We start from the raw sequence: 18,253 nt of genomic DNA, 5'->3' as shown, positions 1-18,253 counted from the left end.
TTTCACGTGACTCTGGACTCCGATTGATTAGTGAATTGACGGTGCTAGCAAAAATGTTATGTGAAAGGACTAATTATTGTCATGTTAGGATGTCAAGACTTAAATGAAGAGCACTCAAATGAAAGACCAAAGAAGCCATTAGTTAGTCAGTTTGAATAATTGTGTATATTGATGGGGATTGAATTTACTTTCTATGTATATTATCATAAAACACATTAAAACATTGCTTGCACACCAATTTGAGCACAAGCTTTTGAGAGCTCCATATTCTCTGTCATAACATTCCGTCTTTCAATGCTTGACTCATTGCAGCGCAGATAACTCGGGGATCAACTTACTTTGCCTGGTAGCTTGGCGTTACGTCATCTACATTTGCATACACAACTCAAACCCGAAGGATAGCAAAGGCACGCCTCAAAAGACAACAGTCCAACATGAAAGATTCCGGGCTAGAAGTGAAGTCGTGTCTCGTGAAGTCATAGTCGTGCAAATGAGAGTTGTACTTCAAATACTTTGCACTCACAAGTTTTCAATTCATAGTCACGGAAAAAAACATGAAACACACACATTTTAGAGTTCAATCAACGTGAAGACATTCAAACTCAAAACAATTTGTAATCGTACTCATACGAAGACAAGTTAAACGCAACACAAATTGGAGTCGCACTCATACAAATGGTTTAACATACATACAAACGGTTAAGCAAACTTAAACTTAAACTTTACATACAGCATGTCTTTTTGGCAGTGACTTGCACGACTTGCCGGTACATTCACTTGAATGAGAGGTTTCTGGCTTGACAGTTGTGGCCCTCAATGCAAGAGTACAGTGCTAAAGGATTACTGACCAATGTCCCAAGATCCTGGACTTTCGATCTCCCTGCGTCCGATGAAGTACCATACGCAAGCCATCCAGTGGGCCAGCAAGGCGAACATGGACATAAGTAGGGTGAGGACCACAGCGCTGTACTGCGAGTACCGCTCCAACTTTTGCAGCAGCCGTAGCAGGCGAAGCAGACGCACCGTCTTCAAAAGGTGGACCCCAAAGTACTGCGGGGAGTAAAGTGCAATTACCCATGAATTTGCAAAACACCATTACAAAAACGGAATAAAAAATATGGGGTGACACTCAAAAAATTAGTCCATTTCAACACTGTTGCTAACCAAAACAGCACCTTGAGAATCTCTTAGATCAGTGCTTTTTAAGTGGTGGGGCGGGCAGCCCCGGGGGTGATGGGTAAAGGCTTTGTCTTTGTCATGTGAAGTATAATTGCAAAAAAATACAATGTTTAGTTTTTTTTTTCTAGTTTCAGGCACTTTGATGCACTTGGTTATTTATTTCTGTTTTAGATTAAGCTGTAACCCGTATAAACACTGTAAAAATAAAATTGTAACAGTTGTTGAAAGTTGATTTTTATTGCTTTTTAAAAATGTTGTTATTATAGAAAAGGATACAGGTTGAGGTATACTTACACAATTTTCATAGACAATAAAGATTATTATTTATAGTCAGTGCGTCGAGTGGGGAGGACACGAAATGTTTTCCTAGGGGGTTTTGTGCAATATATATATATATATATATATATATATATATATATATATATATATATATATATATATATATATATAATATATATATATATATATATATATATATATATACAATATTGAGAAGAAATTTACCAGGGTTCCCTGCGCATTATGATTGATGGTATATGTTATATGTCCAGTGTTGTGTATTCCAGTAGCCAGACAAAATGTTCAACCCTCACTGCCAATTATGTTTTTCAAAGGGAATGGGCAACGGAGCATTCTGTTACATGTCACTGTAAATTCCAATTTTGGAAATAATTAACTGGTACAAAATCACCGGTAGATGACATCAATTCCCCATTTCAAATATGAGATAGAATGCAATATTTTGTGGATCTTGCAAATGTCAAAGTGCTCTAAAATGACTGGCAGTTATTAAGCTAAAACTGCTCGGTTGAAAACAACACCAAAAAAGGCATTTCTAACCAAGCAGTATTAAGAGTGTATACATTGTACATGCGTTTATTCATTTTTTATTTTCTATATTTACAACTTTATTCCCATAAGCCAAGTCACCTAGCTTATGGATTTTTTACATTTCTATTGAGTTTTCCACAACAGTAGATATTTTCTTGTTAGACTTCAGAGGTCAGAGACAAGGCTCACCACGCTGACATTGAAGGCATAGAGAAGGTCAAAAGGAAGGGCAGCAATGAGGTCCACAAAGAGCCAGGTGGTGACGTAGTGAACGCAGATGGAGCGGGCGTCGTACACGACCTGACCCGACGTGCTCACAAAGGTCGTTCGAAAGTTCAGCACAATGTCTGCAGGTGACAAATGAGGCAAAACAAAAATAAGAGAAAACAAATTAGAGTTCATACAAACAATATTTAGATTCATCTGTACCAAACAAAACAAAAATGGCAATCTTGTATTGATGCTTTTCCTTTTGATTATTTCACTCACACAAAATAGAATTTGGGTTATAGACTTTGCATTGCGGTATTCAAATTTTTGTTCAAATGTTTGCCTAACCTTCCAAAAGGGAAGTCAGGTCAAAAAATGTTTTATACAATAATATTAACAATAAAATACAGCATATCCCTATTAATTCAAACACTCAAGGAAGAAACAGACAGAATGAATAAAAGAAGCCTGTGGCTCGAACTTTACAAAAATGCATATTAGCTGAAATAAACACTTTTCGTGTGACATTGTTGAAGATTCATTGATACCCAACACTGGCTTCAGGATTAATCTTAAGTACAATTGTCCTCCCATGGGCGATGGTTCACATTTCCGCCACTTAGGGGACAAACAGACTGGTTATTCTTTAGGAAATGACTTGAGTCATCAGACGAAATGGTCAGTAGCAAATGGCTCATATCCTTCCTCTTTGCTGCAAATCACTCATTAAAAACTTTTCAAGAAACTTAAAGAATGACTGATGATGGGGCTTATGCTATATGAAGTTTCTTTTAATGTACCACAGAGCAAGAGATGATCAGCTCTTGGAGTTAGTGAGTTTATAAATGTAATAAAGGCACCGTGTAGTGAGCCACTGCTCTTAATTTTTTTCTCACAAGACCAAGCGAGTTGTGGTCAAGGTTTATTTAAAGACCACGACAGAAACTAAGAATAGGGATGTCTCTCCATTGAATATCAACATGTAATGGCATGTATTCCGAAAGGTTCATTTATATTCATCCGACATTCAGTAGGGGTTGGGTTTAATGGGATGTCATGCCAATGCCTAATAAAGCGAAATCGTAAAGTTTGTTGTGAAAAATCTCTATAATTAATGATGGAGTGAGGTTCCATTACATAAGTTAATGTCAACAAATGATGACTGTTTTTACATTTTCAAAAAGAATCAGTCAGGCTTTGACATAAATGTGGCCCAGGGTACCCTCCTTTGATTCTGTTTCCGATTCTAAAATGCAAATAAAAAAAACGAAGCATTTTTCATTTTTTCAATCATAGTAGTTAGTTTCAAATACAAAATAAAAGCTGTTTTCCATGAAAATACAACAATCAAATTGGATTTTGGATTGTTTTTATATTTTGATTTTTTTTTGTTTTCCCAGGTGAATTTGAAGAATCCTATATACGTTAATCCGAAATGTAAAAATTATAAAATCTCTCTAAAAAAGGAGATAAACAGGAAGCAGTGTTTTAACTCGTCACTCACATTAGTGCTAACATAAACAGGTTGAGTGAGATGGTGTCCCTCAAACCCAATAGAAATTTAGTAAAAGAAATGGTTGATTTCAAATTGTATTTGGTGTGCAGTGAGTATGTTCTGCAGTGACTGTGAGGCAATTTTTGCACAAATTTCCAGAAGGGATATTTCTGACACAATTAGAATGCTATCAACAAGGCAATAAATAGTGCGATCAATCAAGCCAGCTGTGCCTATTTTTTTCAACCTAAGCATTCGTAAAATGTCCGCCGAAGTGTGGTGCCATTTCACCTTCGTGAGCTGTCTTTTATTTTATGTTAGTATGATGATTTGAATTTTTTTTTTTTTTCATTCCGCTCAAAATTGAAATGAACCCTCTGTTGCAAGTTTGGTGAGTTGAATGGGGAGTTGGGCGTGGCATGTGAGGGAGTTGGCAAGGAGGGGAAAAAGTGCCAAGGACAAAGCGCGCATGCGGGACGGCAGAAAAGTTGTTGAAGCGGAAGATGTAGTTGGAGACGTCCATTGATGAGTATTGGTTAAAAATAATAAAGTGAGGGTTATTTTGTCGGCTGCGGCCTCCAACTTGGGTCAATGTTTGAGGGCCGTTTATCCAGAGGGGAACTCTGGAACTCAGGACCTCCCCCTTGTCCCTCTGACTATGACTTAGGAACGTAAAGGGAACAGCGCATTTACAAATAATATAATTATTCCATTATTCCATTTTAGTGACCTGATAATATACAGATAGATTAGATAGATAGATAGATAGATAGATAGATAGATAGATAGATAGATAGATAGATAGATAGATAGATAGATAGATAGATAGATAGATAGATAGATAGATAGATAGATAGATAGATAGATAGATAGATAGATAGATAGATAGAGTGTATTTTGTCTGTGTTGTGGATAAAACATTTCCAGAAGAGCCATTCAAGAGTCTCACCTAGCATGAACAAAATCTCCACCAGGATGTCGCTGACGCTTGGGGGGCTCCTGGGGGCACTGCCTTCATCTCGTCCACCCACTACAGTGAAACACACGTTGTAGGGCACAGTGACGGCCACATAGAAGGTGGCTAGTAGGATCAGCCAGTCCCAGCCAGCCTTGAAGGTGCCATAGTGGAGCAGGATGAAGCGTGACTTCTGGATGGCTGCTACCTTGTATTCTGGGATGGGAGGTTTCTCCCCAAACATGTTCTGCATCAGATGATAAGGATGATGGTGATTGAGACATGCAATATACATGACACTGTATTGACTGTCTAGAGATTTAATTAGTTGGACCCTTTGGAAGACTTACATCGGTCTTAACTTGAAATGTGGTCAAAGACAGGGGTCGACAGAAATCGCTGATGTGTGATGTTGCATGCTTCACTTCACGCATTTGCTTACCTACTTAACTTTCACCTATGACAACAACTGAGCCTGAGCTGAACAATTTATTTTCCCTCTGAAAAGTTATGTAAGGTAAAAAAAACAAAACAAAACAAAAAAAAAAAACTCATTACAGATAATTCAACTTTGATCGGAACAAAATTTATGTTTATTACAATTTCAATGTCAATGTCAATAAATAACAAAAAATCTCATATTCTCGTGTCATTTTCTGCATAGATAATTTATTTTTTCATTTTTTTTGTTTTGTGGGCAAACACATGACTGACATCACCATCATATTTCATATTCCGAAGTGGCATTTTCATGAATTAATTGAAAAAAAAACAGTGGTGCTACAATGTTACGTCACGCCAACAATTAAATTATTTATTTGATTTAAAGATAATGAGGAAGCTATTTAAGTGGGCCTCCACACCACATGCTTGGCTGTTTTTTTAATCAAATTTATTTATTCTGAAACACCCCCAATATGGACTAGTATAGGTTCTCACTGAACATATTGATTTTGTTGTGTTTTGTGCTATTCTTGTTGGTCTCTGCAAAACCAGTGCAAAACCCTAAGAAAAAACATTAGTATTTATTTTATTTTATTTTTTTCGTTGAGAAGTAACTATCGTGGACACGCTGCATAAATTCAGTGGTACTGAAGAATTGTTTAAAATCACAAAGAATCTGTGAGAGGGAAAATTTATTAAATAATTTTTTTTTTTTTTAAAGGTACACTTTTAGACCAATGTTGCCCAGCATTGTTACAAACCCACCAAAGTTCATATGTGTTTTGATTAAAATAATATCTTGGCAAATACAACTTGCAGATTTATGGGGCCATTGTGTTTTACTAAGAATTGTTCTAGTTTTGCGTGTTCTGTCTTTGTAAATGTAGAGTTTTTACTAAAGCTCTTGTATTGTATCAAATTAGATTGAGTGTCCCTGAAATGTGCTAGTGAGAAATAATGGACTCGTCATCTTGAAAACTGACGAAGAACCAGTGCTAGCAGTAATGCTAAAAATCCTTGTATGTGTGGTCACTAGCATGCGTTGCAGCACTTTTCTTGAGGTGTGTAGCTTCTTACTAACATTGTGAACCCTACCATCAGGATTAAAAGCATTGACCTTAACCCGCAGCAGAAGTCAAAATGACCTTTATATTGTCTGTTATAGAGCACATTACCACACTACATACAGTACATACACTATGCCACTGGTGAGAAGTCATGGCTAGTTTGGCAAAACACTAAAGCTGTGACTAGAGGTGCAACAATGAACTTATTAATCGACAACTACATGATTACTGTTAGAATAATATCATATAGGTTCTCCCTTATTTGTGAGGCAATCATTTTGTATGTTTGATGCAATCAGTATGTTTGTAATGTGATCAGTATGTTGGTAGATTAGGATGAATGTTTTCTGTTACTGTTGGTTGTGAAGATTTGAATTGACACATCTCAAGCAGTCGCAAGAATAAGACGGCTTCATGAAAGGTGTAAGGTGAAAGGGCAAAAGCAGAACGGGGTCGCGCTTTATGTTCCTGAGGAAGAAGATAGCAGCATGAACTCTAAACTGCATTTATCATCATCATCAACATCATCATCATCATCATCAAGCAATTGCTTATATTGTTGCCAAATGTCTTCCCCGGTCCTTCAGGGCAGTAATGACTTTTGTACCCAGGGACCGCTTGAACAAAAAAAAGAGGGTGCAGAGAGGATGTTTCAGAGCAAAGTAGAATTGTACATTGTGCAGTCCTTCTTCGTTCTCTTCATGCATGACAAGGAAAAAATGCCTTTTCTCCTTTGTTTATAGTTTCTCAAAAATGTCTAACAGATGAACCTGACAATTACCAAATTACATCTGTCATAGCTCTTTCTGATTGGAGCTGCACCAAACAGTTTGCCATTCAAATTCCTGTATTAAAATGTCATTATAACATCTACTATGAACAATAACTGAATGCAATTTTCGCACGACATATTTTGGACTCACATTGTTGAGCTTGAGTTTGCTCTTGTCTTGCTTTTGCAGGTGCCCCGAAAGGTGGTAGAGGACGGCTCGACTGCGGCGGCGGTTGGCATTAAAGCCTGGAGGGCGAGTCACCTGATGCACCTCCAGTCCTGTCTCTTCATCTGTGGACCATAAATAGTCTTCACCAAACAATTGTAAGGCAACTCACTTGCCCTATTTAGGTTTGTGTTTCTTTGTTCTACCTCGGGGTATAATGAAACTTTGAACTGCATGAAATTACATTAAAAAATAGCAAAATAAACGTTTACATTTTTAACAAGAAGTGTAAGTGTGTATCAATGTTTATCATTAATAGTTGTAGTAATATTAGCTAATTCCATCCTAATGATCACAATCGTACTATTATCGTCCTGTCCTTTGTCTTGGCTGGTTAGGTGAAATGATTGCCACAAAAGAATGTATCACATCAAAACAGCATTCAAGAAAAAAAAAAAAAAACATAGCACGCCTCAAGGCAAAAAAAAAACAAAATACAAAAAAACCAACAACAGCAACAAAAAAACAATTCTGTCGAAGAGGGAATGATTTATTGGCGTTTGTGGATCTGAACAGGTAATAGTAAGGCTCACTTCACATGACTGGTTTGTGGTCAGTGCCAAGGCCTTTGTTGATCAAAAATCCACTTTCGAATGCGAGGAGAAACATGTAAATAAAAGTAGAGGCCTCGGGGAGGTGTTCAGCTAGCGCCTTCATTTTCACAATATCCCCCACATTCTCGGGAGAGGCAGGAAGGTGATGGGCGGGGGAAGGCTCAACATACATTTTAAATTATTAAGGCTGTGATTTATTGGAATCCATGCAATGCCATGTGCAAGGGCAAGCTAGAGCTCAGCCTTTTTGTTGCCTCTTTCACATACTTATATTGCAGAAGCATTGCTGCATCTGCGCTATAGCCATAAATTTGGCCTTTCTTTACTAGGGGCTTATGTGCAGAGCCAAGCAAAGACGGGATGTTGCAGCAACCATGTGAATTTTTACACAACATTGAGGCATCACACAATCTTGATAATCAAATGATGTAAACACCACCATCTGTGTGTAAGAAATCCTTGTTGTTAACCTATGAGATAAGTGGGTTTACATGTCATTCCTGACGTTGTCAGAATTCTCTTACACATGTGGAATCCTGTTTCCTTTACGAAAAATCATATAGTCAAAGCCTGAAAATTGCCTTCTTTATGCCTCCAATTCTGTGAGCTTGCTGTTTATTCCCAAGAAAAGGACAGAAAAGGCAATAAAATTAGCAGCGCTTACAGGCCTTTGATTGATTCATGGCTGAAAATGTATTTTCTATCATGCATTTTAGGTCTCAGCAAATACAGAGTAATTTTTTCTTGCCATGACAGGAACAGCGCATACTTTATTTCAAGCTATGAGTAAATCAACAGTTTTTTTTTTTTTTTTCATCCAAAAAATATTTGCATTGGTTAGGGTATACTTGACTGAAAAACTATTTCACCATTGAAAATAGGTTGCGAAGTTGGCAAAGCAAAATCTAGCTACCAGGTCTTACTATTTTCAAAAGATTCTGGATAAAATACCCTCTCGTTTCTCGTGAAGTCCTTCTGAATTTCCAATACCCTAATATAAAGTAAGGTGACTCACCTGTCTCAGGTCCTTGTTCTGAATCCTGGTCCTTCTTTTTGTCAGTGATGTCTTTATGAGACACCAGAAAGAGAACAACTTCACCCTTTTCATTCTTGATGGGTACAATGTCAAGAAGACACCAGAAGTGTGTGCCTGCGCATACAACAAGCATCATAAAAATATTGCCCGCTTTAGTTAAATGTGTATACATCTTTATTGCACATGACCAATCTTTCAAAGTTTCAGTGGATTTTGCACAACCTCTTGAACAGAGAGCTGAATGTTAAAATTCATTTTGAAGTCGGCCTTTGTAGCAGTGGTTGCTACCAGCTAGCTTTACTCCTCCTCGTGACTGCATTTATTGCAATCACATGCCTCTGACAACAAGCCTAAAAAATCATATTCAGTCGTGGGTGCTAAGAAACCGTGGGTCAATTACTCTTTCATTGTACAATAGGGCACAAATCTCCAGCAGTACCTCTAGCCGCTAACAAGATGGTGACTTCAAATGTTGTCTGACATTTCAAACTCAGACAGAAAAAGGTCCATCTTTGCATTAAACGTCAATAACTGCAAATGTTTAAACAATGGGCGATTACTATCAACCTTTAAAAGCTGACATAAGACAAGGAGGATGTTAAGGGTGGCATTACTTTGATATTTTACCTCATAGATATCAAAATAGATATATAGATATTATAGGTATGGACCGTCGTAATAAATGGAGTTTACGTTCACAATCAGATTACAAGACTTCCATCTTTCGTTCGAGCAGTTGGTATGCAAAAGGAAAACTAGAGTTGCAATTGTTGTCCACACGCGATCCGTACAGTTCAAAATTCATAAATGTCAAAAAAAGACACTTTAATCTCTCAATATGCCATAGTACATCATTACGATTCTTTACATGTCAATAAATTGAAGCAGAAGTCGTTGTCAATCAAATTATTTAGTATTACAATTTCTTTTAATCGAAAATGAATTCTGGATTAAATAGTAGGCCCAGCAATTAGATTTGAATTCAATCGTGAGTCAAAGATTCCCACCCATTGTACTTGACAAAACGACATGTAACAGCAGATCAACAATACCTTGACGGGTAGTGATCTTTAATTATGGACGCCCCGGAGTGCTGACCGGTTGGGCTGACCGCCATGAGTACATAAAGTGAAGCAACTGGCGGAGGGTTGACCTAATATGGTTCAATTTCACTGTTTGGTGATGTCTTATTAGGATAATGGAAAGTTCCAACCCATGTTGTTGTGTAACCAAAACTATATAAGCTAATAAAGGGGGGCTCTCACCCTCGTTTGTTCAACCAGACTGCATGCGTAAGTGACTTTAGGTTTTTGGGTCCTACACAACAACCTCTACAGCATGAGGCCTTGAACAGAATATTTATCACTGAGCTTGATGTCATCAAAGTACAGAGAGATTGGAAGAGTCACAGAAAGACATGGAAGCGAACACATTTGAAAATTGATTGGATGATTCATGGATCTAAAATTTAATCGTGGAATTTGATGTAGATGTACTTGTCTGTGAACAGCAAGGGAAAAATAAAGTTCAAATATTCACCTTTTACAGAGCATTTTAGGTTCATCCTGAAATTTCCCCCAAAAGGAGAAAATCCCAACCTTTAGTGTGTGGTGTACATACAAACAAAACATTCCATTTAATTAATTAATAATTTAATTTAAATAATTTCATTTCTGTTCCGTATCAAAGACTACTGTATACTGGGACCTCACTGAACAAACAGGACACAGGCAACAATACAAAGCTATTTGGCATTGGTTGAAGCTCTCTAGCTTTAGAGCTGCTTGTACTGTAGTATGTTTTGTATTCTACAAGCATAACAGATATCTCACTATGTGCGGGCTTTCCCGCTGAAAAAAAAAAAAAAATCCCCATCTGGCCAAGAATGCTGCTGCTTGAGCACTGACTAGAGCAAGGAAAGCTCATCTTTCTCCTCTACAAGCTTCACAATCTTTTCTCACTTTAAAATCTATAATTTAATAGTCAATGCAGATAGCGTATCTCATTCTTCCATAATGTCAGTTTGCAGTTTATGGTCAGTTCCTATTTCCGGGATGCAGCAAACATTCTCCAGTAAGGGTTAACTACAACTTGGAGAAATTGTTTTTATCACCGTATCAGCATTTATTTTGCAATTGTTGAAGCAATCTGTAAGGAAAGTCGGTTCGCACAGACTAGTCATGTATTGTTGATGCTTTTGTTACGGTTTCCTGTTACTCGCCCATAATCCCTAAGGAGACGATGTGTGGCAGTTATGGATACTGTTTCCCACACAGACTTACTAACGCAGAGTAGCTCAGCCATGTGAATAATGCAGGAGAACAGAGTGCATGAATAAAATCATTACACGCGTTGTCCTTGTTTGTCTGATTCAAAAGGGTAAACAACAGCAACATGATGCAGCTTCTGTTTTCTATCAATTGATATTTGCCAGAGATCAAGTGGCTTTTATGATGATGAGAAGCAATGAGCAAATAATTGGTGAAACATTTAGCGGGCGGTTGTGTCACTGCAGTGATTATGTTTAGTTAGCGAAAAGGCAAACCGTTCAAGTATTTTTTCCTTGAACAGTATTTTCCATTGCACGCTTTCTCATTCCCTCAAATGACAAAATGTTGAAGCAATTATCCACTACAAGAGTGAAAGTCTATTACACTCATCAGAAACATTTTGCCTTTGATCGACTGCACATGTGCTTTTATTAATTCAGTCTTCACTCACCATAAAACTAAAATGTGTAAATGTATGTAATCATATATATATATATATATATATATATATATATATATATATATATATATATATATATATATATATATATATACTACATTTTTTCATCCCCTCTTTATGGTATTTTCCCCGCTTTGTGACAAAACAACAAAAAAAACAAAAACTATCATGACCCGAGGGGCTTGGCTGTATTTGTATTGTTTCGTCTCCATCTGCGGGTGTTTTTAGATAATTGCTCTTATTTTCAGTTGCCGTCAAACTTGCCTCCCTGCAATGACTCACTACAATGGTGGTCTGCAATTGGTCGGTCTCACTCCTTTCAAACTGGTGGAACGGTAAAGCTTTGTTTGATTGTGAGTGGTTACAAAACCGTATTTATAGTGCATGTTACTGCTTAATTCAAACTTGAATGGGTTAGCTATGGGTCCCAAGATTGCTAGTGATGTTAAAGAGAGAAGTAACAAGATGATTTGTATGGAAACGAAGCTGGAGACAATCAGGCAATACGAAACTAGCCTGGCGAAGGCTACCTTTACTAGGGAATATGAGCATAACAAGCACCACTGAAATGTAAATAAATCCTTTCAATGTTTTTTATTTTTATTTTTGATGTTTTCTGATTTTATACATGTATATTATAAATACGTAGCACTTACTATACTAGTTTGGTACCAATTTTTAATATGTATGTACAATTTTGATGTTTTTACCTGGGGTTCTAAAAGCATTAGCTATTTAACATAGGTTTGGATTGTTTGGATTAATATTAATCTCGTAAACACAGGGGCCCACTGTGTATTTATATGTGTGTGTGTGTGTGTATATATATATATATATATATATATATATATATATATATATATATATATATATATATATATATATATATATATATATATATATATATATATATATATATACCATAGGTGTATATTCATTTGTGCCCAGTCCAGGTTATGCCCTGCCCCTTATTCAAAGTTAGTCACTTACAACCCTACGATAAAAATAAGTGGCTTTTCAAAATTAAACATTTAAAATGGCAAACCATGTTAATTACACTACATACTGACACAACCAAACTTTTCCTTGTACAACCACATGTGACTTGTCACTTTAATTGTGACAAGTAGTCTGTTGGTGATGTGAGAAGGCAGTGATTTGAGAGACATAAGTAATTAAAAATGTGACATTGTTTTTCTTTGTGAGATGACAAAACATGACATTGTTCTGAGAAAATTGCATTACAGATTGGATTAATGTCTTGTATTTTTTTTACTCCCTTTTTGGGGTAGCAATAGTAGTTTTTTCTCTGTCATTGATTTTTATTTTTGTTCATGATCGAAAACGTTTTTTTTTTTTTTTAATCAGACATAACTTTCTGAAGAAATAATTTATTGGTGGCTGAATGGTACTGTGGTTTGAGGTTTGAGCTCCCATATTTGCATATTCTTCGTGGGCATGTGTGGATTTTTTTTTTGCTTCCAAAACATGCGGGTTGAGCTTGCTATTCACGTGAGTCAACTGAACCATAAACCAAGCATTTTAGAACTACATTGACAAATTACACTGTAAATTTGAGGTCTATTACTCAATATATGATATACAGTATATTTATTAGTGATGGGGCAAGACACAAATCTCACGACAAAAGATACATTGAGTACACTAGATGAGAAGAGATGTGATTTTAGCAGTATTTGTGATATACATGACTAATATATTTTCTTTTTAGTTTCTTTTATATTGAGCAGACAACAAGAAAAGTAATTCCAGAGCATGCAAATGTAAATATAAGTAGGAGAGACTTTTGTACAGGCTCATTTTGTACAGGCTGAGATCTTTAATCTTAATGAAAAAAACAATAATGCATGCAGTTTGTGATAGCTATGGTGTATGGCGTAAAAGGTTTTTTTTTTATTGAAGTGTTTACAAACTGAAGGTTTTGAGCCTCTTAGTGTTTGGATAACAATGAAAAATGTTTAATCTTTTGCTGAAAAAAAAAAAAAAACCATTAGAAGACCAAAGCAGACGACCAAACAACACATTTCCACAAAATGAATGACCAATGTTATAATTCTTTTATAATCCAAATTTCTTTTAACTTATATCAAAACTGCTTAGCAGCACTGAGATATCGGACAGATTTCTCCCCATTAATTTTTTCCATGAGATAAAGTGAGAAAAGAATCTCAGGCATTATGTTGATGTGTGAAATAGCACATAAAGTGAGCCTAATTTGTTCAAAAGTGATCAGTGGCAACAGCAATTGTGGCAGGTTGTCCATCAAAGAGTGCAGAATCATTTATGTCCTACAAACTGCCTTTGAAAATGAATTTGTGGTAGTTCATTACCAAAAAGCTGCTAGCTAATTACATCATTTATAGTTATCCCTCGCTACTTTCATCACGCTCTCAGTGCACCGCAGATTTTTTTTTCGTTAAAAAAAAGCTGTATTGTGAAGAGACGTGCTGTGAAGTTTCTCTGCTTGGCTGTAAATGCACATGCCACGGGTACTCCTTGAACATCAAACTACTGCAGTACACATTACTTAAATCTTAAATTTTTAAAACTTATACAGTAACCATACTGTTATTCGTTATCATCTACATGTGTTGGATGTAGCTAGTCGAGACCACGTTGAGCTGCAGTTGCCCTAAAAGTAGGCGCTCGGATGCCTAGCGAGAGTGAAGCAAGTAGCTGACTGAACATGATAAAAAAGCAGAGTCTACACTTGAAAATACAATTGATGACAAAATGTAAAAGAATCCCAAAGATGTCTTTCCTTCTCTCTTCCAGCCGCTTGTATGGGATTGAATCAGAGAACTTCCTATGTGATGGGAAAAAAAATAGTACTGTCAATCAGATCAAGACGAGGGCACTCTTACAAGACACATGCATGGCTCCCGGCGCGAGAATCGATGAATGAGGGCAGAAGCTGTAAACCACTCCCCCTCAGAAGTAGAAATCCACCACTCATTGGTGCCCGTGTCTTGTAGTAGTAACCCTTGAGCTGATTAACAGATTGGCTGCCCAGTCAGGTGAGGACAGTACAACATTTTTTTGTTTTTGTTTTTGTGGAGGATGTCAATCACACATGAGCGGCTAAAAGCAATCGCAAGAAGGAAAGAAAGCTTTTGCTTTTTTTAATAGTTTGGAATTTCAAGTGTAAACTGAGCTTTGAAATCATATTTGGTCAGCTACTTGCTTGACTCTAGTCCGACGTCCGAACGCCTACTCGTAGGGCAACTGCGGCTCGCCATGATCCCGACTACGTACAGCCAACATTTGTGGTTTTTCACTTATCATGGTATCATGATATATATATATATATATATATATATATATATATATATATATATATATATATATATATATATATGTATATATATATATACACACATACAGACTAAGCATTTTAAGATGAATAATACATTTGGATCAAGTTTTCTATGCCCAGACTTGAGCCAGCAGGGCCCCTCCTCTGGATCCAAGCTGCCTCGAGCCTGGGCTACTAATGTCGTTCTTGCGCAGACCTTGGTGGGGACCTCTGCTTTAAAATGTCCTTCAGTTGTGAGTTTGAATGGCCATTTGTCTATTGTAGGCCCCTTTTTTATAGTGATCAGTGCAGTGTTTACAATGCCTATCCATCAAACTCAGGTGGAATGTATACATGGGCACAATAAAAGACACACTCCAAAGCAAAATGATGGATTGAGTTTCAGTATGACACACCTTCTTTCTTGTAGAAGACCAGTTCAGTCTTGAACTCACGCCGGTCGTCCAGTGCTCCTTGGATTTGCGCCGTGAAGCGGTCGCTGGTCTCCGGGCCATACAAAAAGTGGCAGGCGCAGCTCTTTTGCATGAGCTCAGCACGAGCATAACCCGTGAGCTCACAGAAGCCATCTGAGCAGTAGACAATGGGATAGAGTGACTGCACCTGTGCATTGCCCAGCACAAAGTTGCTGTCTGAAACACAAGACAAAGGAGGCCAAATAAAAATCACAGGGAAAACAAAGGTGAACAGCCACACACACTCAGAAACACACCTAAGGACAAATTAAAGTGTCCAATTCGTCTACCTTCCGTCTACCTGCATGTTTTGGACTGTAAGAGACCTGTTTTGACAAAAATAGGACTATGTCTGGGATTTTAATTTTGAGTTATTGACAAAAGTTGCACGTTGGACAGAAATGTCAATTTTTGGATAATTACAAAAACAACTTAGTCTCAACTTTTATTTAAGAGCAGCTAAAAAGTTCAAATTGTAATCAAAGTGTATGAAAATAAGAGGTTAGTAGATGATGCGCACTGTTGCCAGGGACTTATTTAATCAATAAGCTTGCTTGCGCGTTGTCATGAAGCTGTCAACAAACAAGCCAGAGTCCTTTGTCTCGAATGTCATTTCACCAATTAGTTATACGTGAATAAAGCGACCAATAAACACACCATGATGTGACTGACCCTCCAGCATGACAGCAAACAGAAGCCTGGCAGATATCCAGCCGCCCAATGAGATACATGTACTGTAAATATATGTATATGTAAGGAGCAAGGAGAGTACAAGTAAGGAGTGTCCCATCCCTTGACTTGAATACTGCAAGAATGATGTGGAAGAAAATGACCTTAAAATTGTCAAAATGCTGCACAATGGTTAAACACACACACACACACACACACACACACACACACACACACACACACAAAAGATTATTTTAAATTGTTTTTTAAGTAATGATGTATTCTAATATTAAATTGTAATAACAAATAATTAAATAATCATATGCTCGCTCTTCAATGTCGTCACTTGTAACCGTAACCCTAACCCTAACCCACATCATCGAGCCATCACTCACATCAATTTCCAATTTTATGAACATTTATTTGGGATGAAATGTAATTCAAATATAAGGAATGAAATATGAAACCTAAGATGAAAAGATGATTGTGTGTTTACAAATTCTGTCTTCCTGTGAGTTAATGCAAGTCGTTTCTTTTTTTTTTGAGAGAGAGAGACTTCTTGCAATACTGATGTGATGGTTGTGAAGTTTATTTTCTTTATTTAGCCAAATGCATTTTAAACATAATAACCATGATAAAATGTTTTTGGTCACCACTAGGCCACACCAAATGGTAAATCATGTTTTAATTGACACATAAATCTTAAATCAAATGTCTCATAGCGATAATTTGACATTAAATATCATACACACAATTAAATTTTGACAACTGATTATTTCTGATATACTAGAAATAATCTTAACATTATTTCAAATGATGTTATGAGATTGAGGCCAAAAGAATTATTTTTGCCCAATTTTATTTGTTGAGATGTTAAACTCTCATATTTTAGTGTTCAAATCTCAGATGATGTCCTTACGCACTATTGGAATCTACTCTCCAGTGTTCATTTAATACTTCCTGAAAGTTTCGGATCAGTATCGTTTTCCTAAAGTACTGCTTGCTGCAGATATTTCAGATAAAAGTGCTAAAGTTTTTTTCCTCAAAACTAGGGGTTTCAACATTTAACATGGGGTAACTTCATCAGTTTATCAGCTACCACCATGTATTTTATATAATTTTAAAGGGAATTAATAGTAATATATTAACGCCTCCATTTTTATTTTTGCTAAAATAAGAAATACGCCTGCATTACAAAGATAGATAGCTATCTAGCTATAGCTAGCAAGCTATAGATAGATAGATAGATAGATAGATAGATAGATAGATAGACAGACAGACAGACAGACAGACAGACAGACAGACAGACAGATAGATAGATAGATAGATAGATAGATAGATAGATAGATAGATAGATAGATAGATAGATAGATAGAGCCATACCAAATTGTAGATAGATAGAGCCATACCAAATTGTATTAATCTCTAATCTCAAAATTTTACACACAATACCCCGTTATGTCAATGTGAAAAACGTGTGTTTTGTCATTTTTTGATTAATAAGTCATTATTACTTATTTGCAAAAAACCAATTATTCAGTTATTCGCAGACACATTATCATGTGAATTGTATTGATCATGTGACATAAACGCAGCAGAGAATCATCACCAAACCTGACTGACTTGACTTTACTTTAATTGCTCCATCCACGGGCCTTGACAACTTTGGCTGTGTGTTTATCTCCTTCACGGCTACACTCTCCACTTCATAATTGGCAATCAGCAGAGGATGCTTGTTCAATGTGCGATTCTGCCAGTGCATATTCAGTTAATAGCCTGCAGGCACATAAATAAATTGACAAGCACGTTGAAACTAACTTTGCATTTTGATCTGTGAACACAGAAATGTCTTATCGTGTGTGTGGCGAGTGTGCGTGTGTGTGTGTGTGTGTGTGTGTGTGTGTGTGTGTGTTTGCGTCTTCGTGTGTGTGAGTTTGACAGCAGTCAATTCCAACAAAGACCCAATACTTATAAGATCTGCCCTGTCTGATCGTACTTTCCCTGCTGCTTGTCCCTCTCACAGAATATTTGATTGGCACTATTTTTTATAACTTCTGCTTTTGTTGCAAAACTGTTTTAATAAACACTTTGAGACACTTTGTTACACACAAAGGCGAGTTGAGTCCATATTCTCCATTTTTGAAAATACAGCCGAATGCACAATTATGTTTATTGCTTAATGTCGCTTAGGGTCATGATACCCAATCAACAAAGGAGCAATAATTATTCAGGTGGGTAACGAACAAAGGAAGCAAGCTCACAGCAATCCAACAGGGTGTTTTTGGAGCCGACGGCT

General features: G+C 36.8%; 1 protein-coding gene across 1 annotated transcript in view; it reads right to left on the bottom strand.

The window, feature by feature from the left end:
* Positions 1 to 18,253, bottom strand: part of LOC148424068 (voltage-gated delayed rectifier potassium channel KCNH8-like) — a 122,670-nt gene that overhangs the window by 30,749 nt on the left and 73,668 nt on the right. Inside the window, exons 2-7 of the mRNA XM_088414928.1 lie at positions 15,232 to 15,465; positions 8,749 to 8,883; positions 7,105 to 7,244; positions 4,665 to 4,917; positions 2,200 to 2,357; positions 849 to 1,050 (exon numbers count right to left, since the gene is read on the bottom strand). Coding sequence (XP_088271054.1) covers positions 849 to 1,050; positions 2,200 to 2,357; positions 4,665 to 4,917; positions 7,105 to 7,244; positions 8,749 to 8,883; positions 15,232 to 15,465 — 1,122 coding nt within the window. The remainder of the gene's footprint in view (positions 1 to 848; positions 1,051 to 2,199; positions 2,358 to 4,664; positions 4,918 to 7,104; positions 7,245 to 8,748; positions 8,884 to 15,231; positions 15,466 to 18,253) is intronic.

Source organism: Hippichthys cyanospilos, chromosome 5, assembly GCF_059441005.1.
Source record: "Hippichthys cyanospilos isolate Australia breed blue-spotted pipefish chromosome 5, RoL_Hcya_1.0, whole genome shotgun sequence".
In the NCBI taxonomy this organism is placed as follows: domain Eukaryota; kingdom Metazoa; phylum Chordata; class Actinopteri; order Syngnathiformes; family Syngnathidae; genus Hippichthys; species Hippichthys cyanospilos.
The sequence above is the reverse complement of the archived record's forward strand: the minus strand, read 5'-3'. Positions and strand labels throughout refer to the sequence as shown.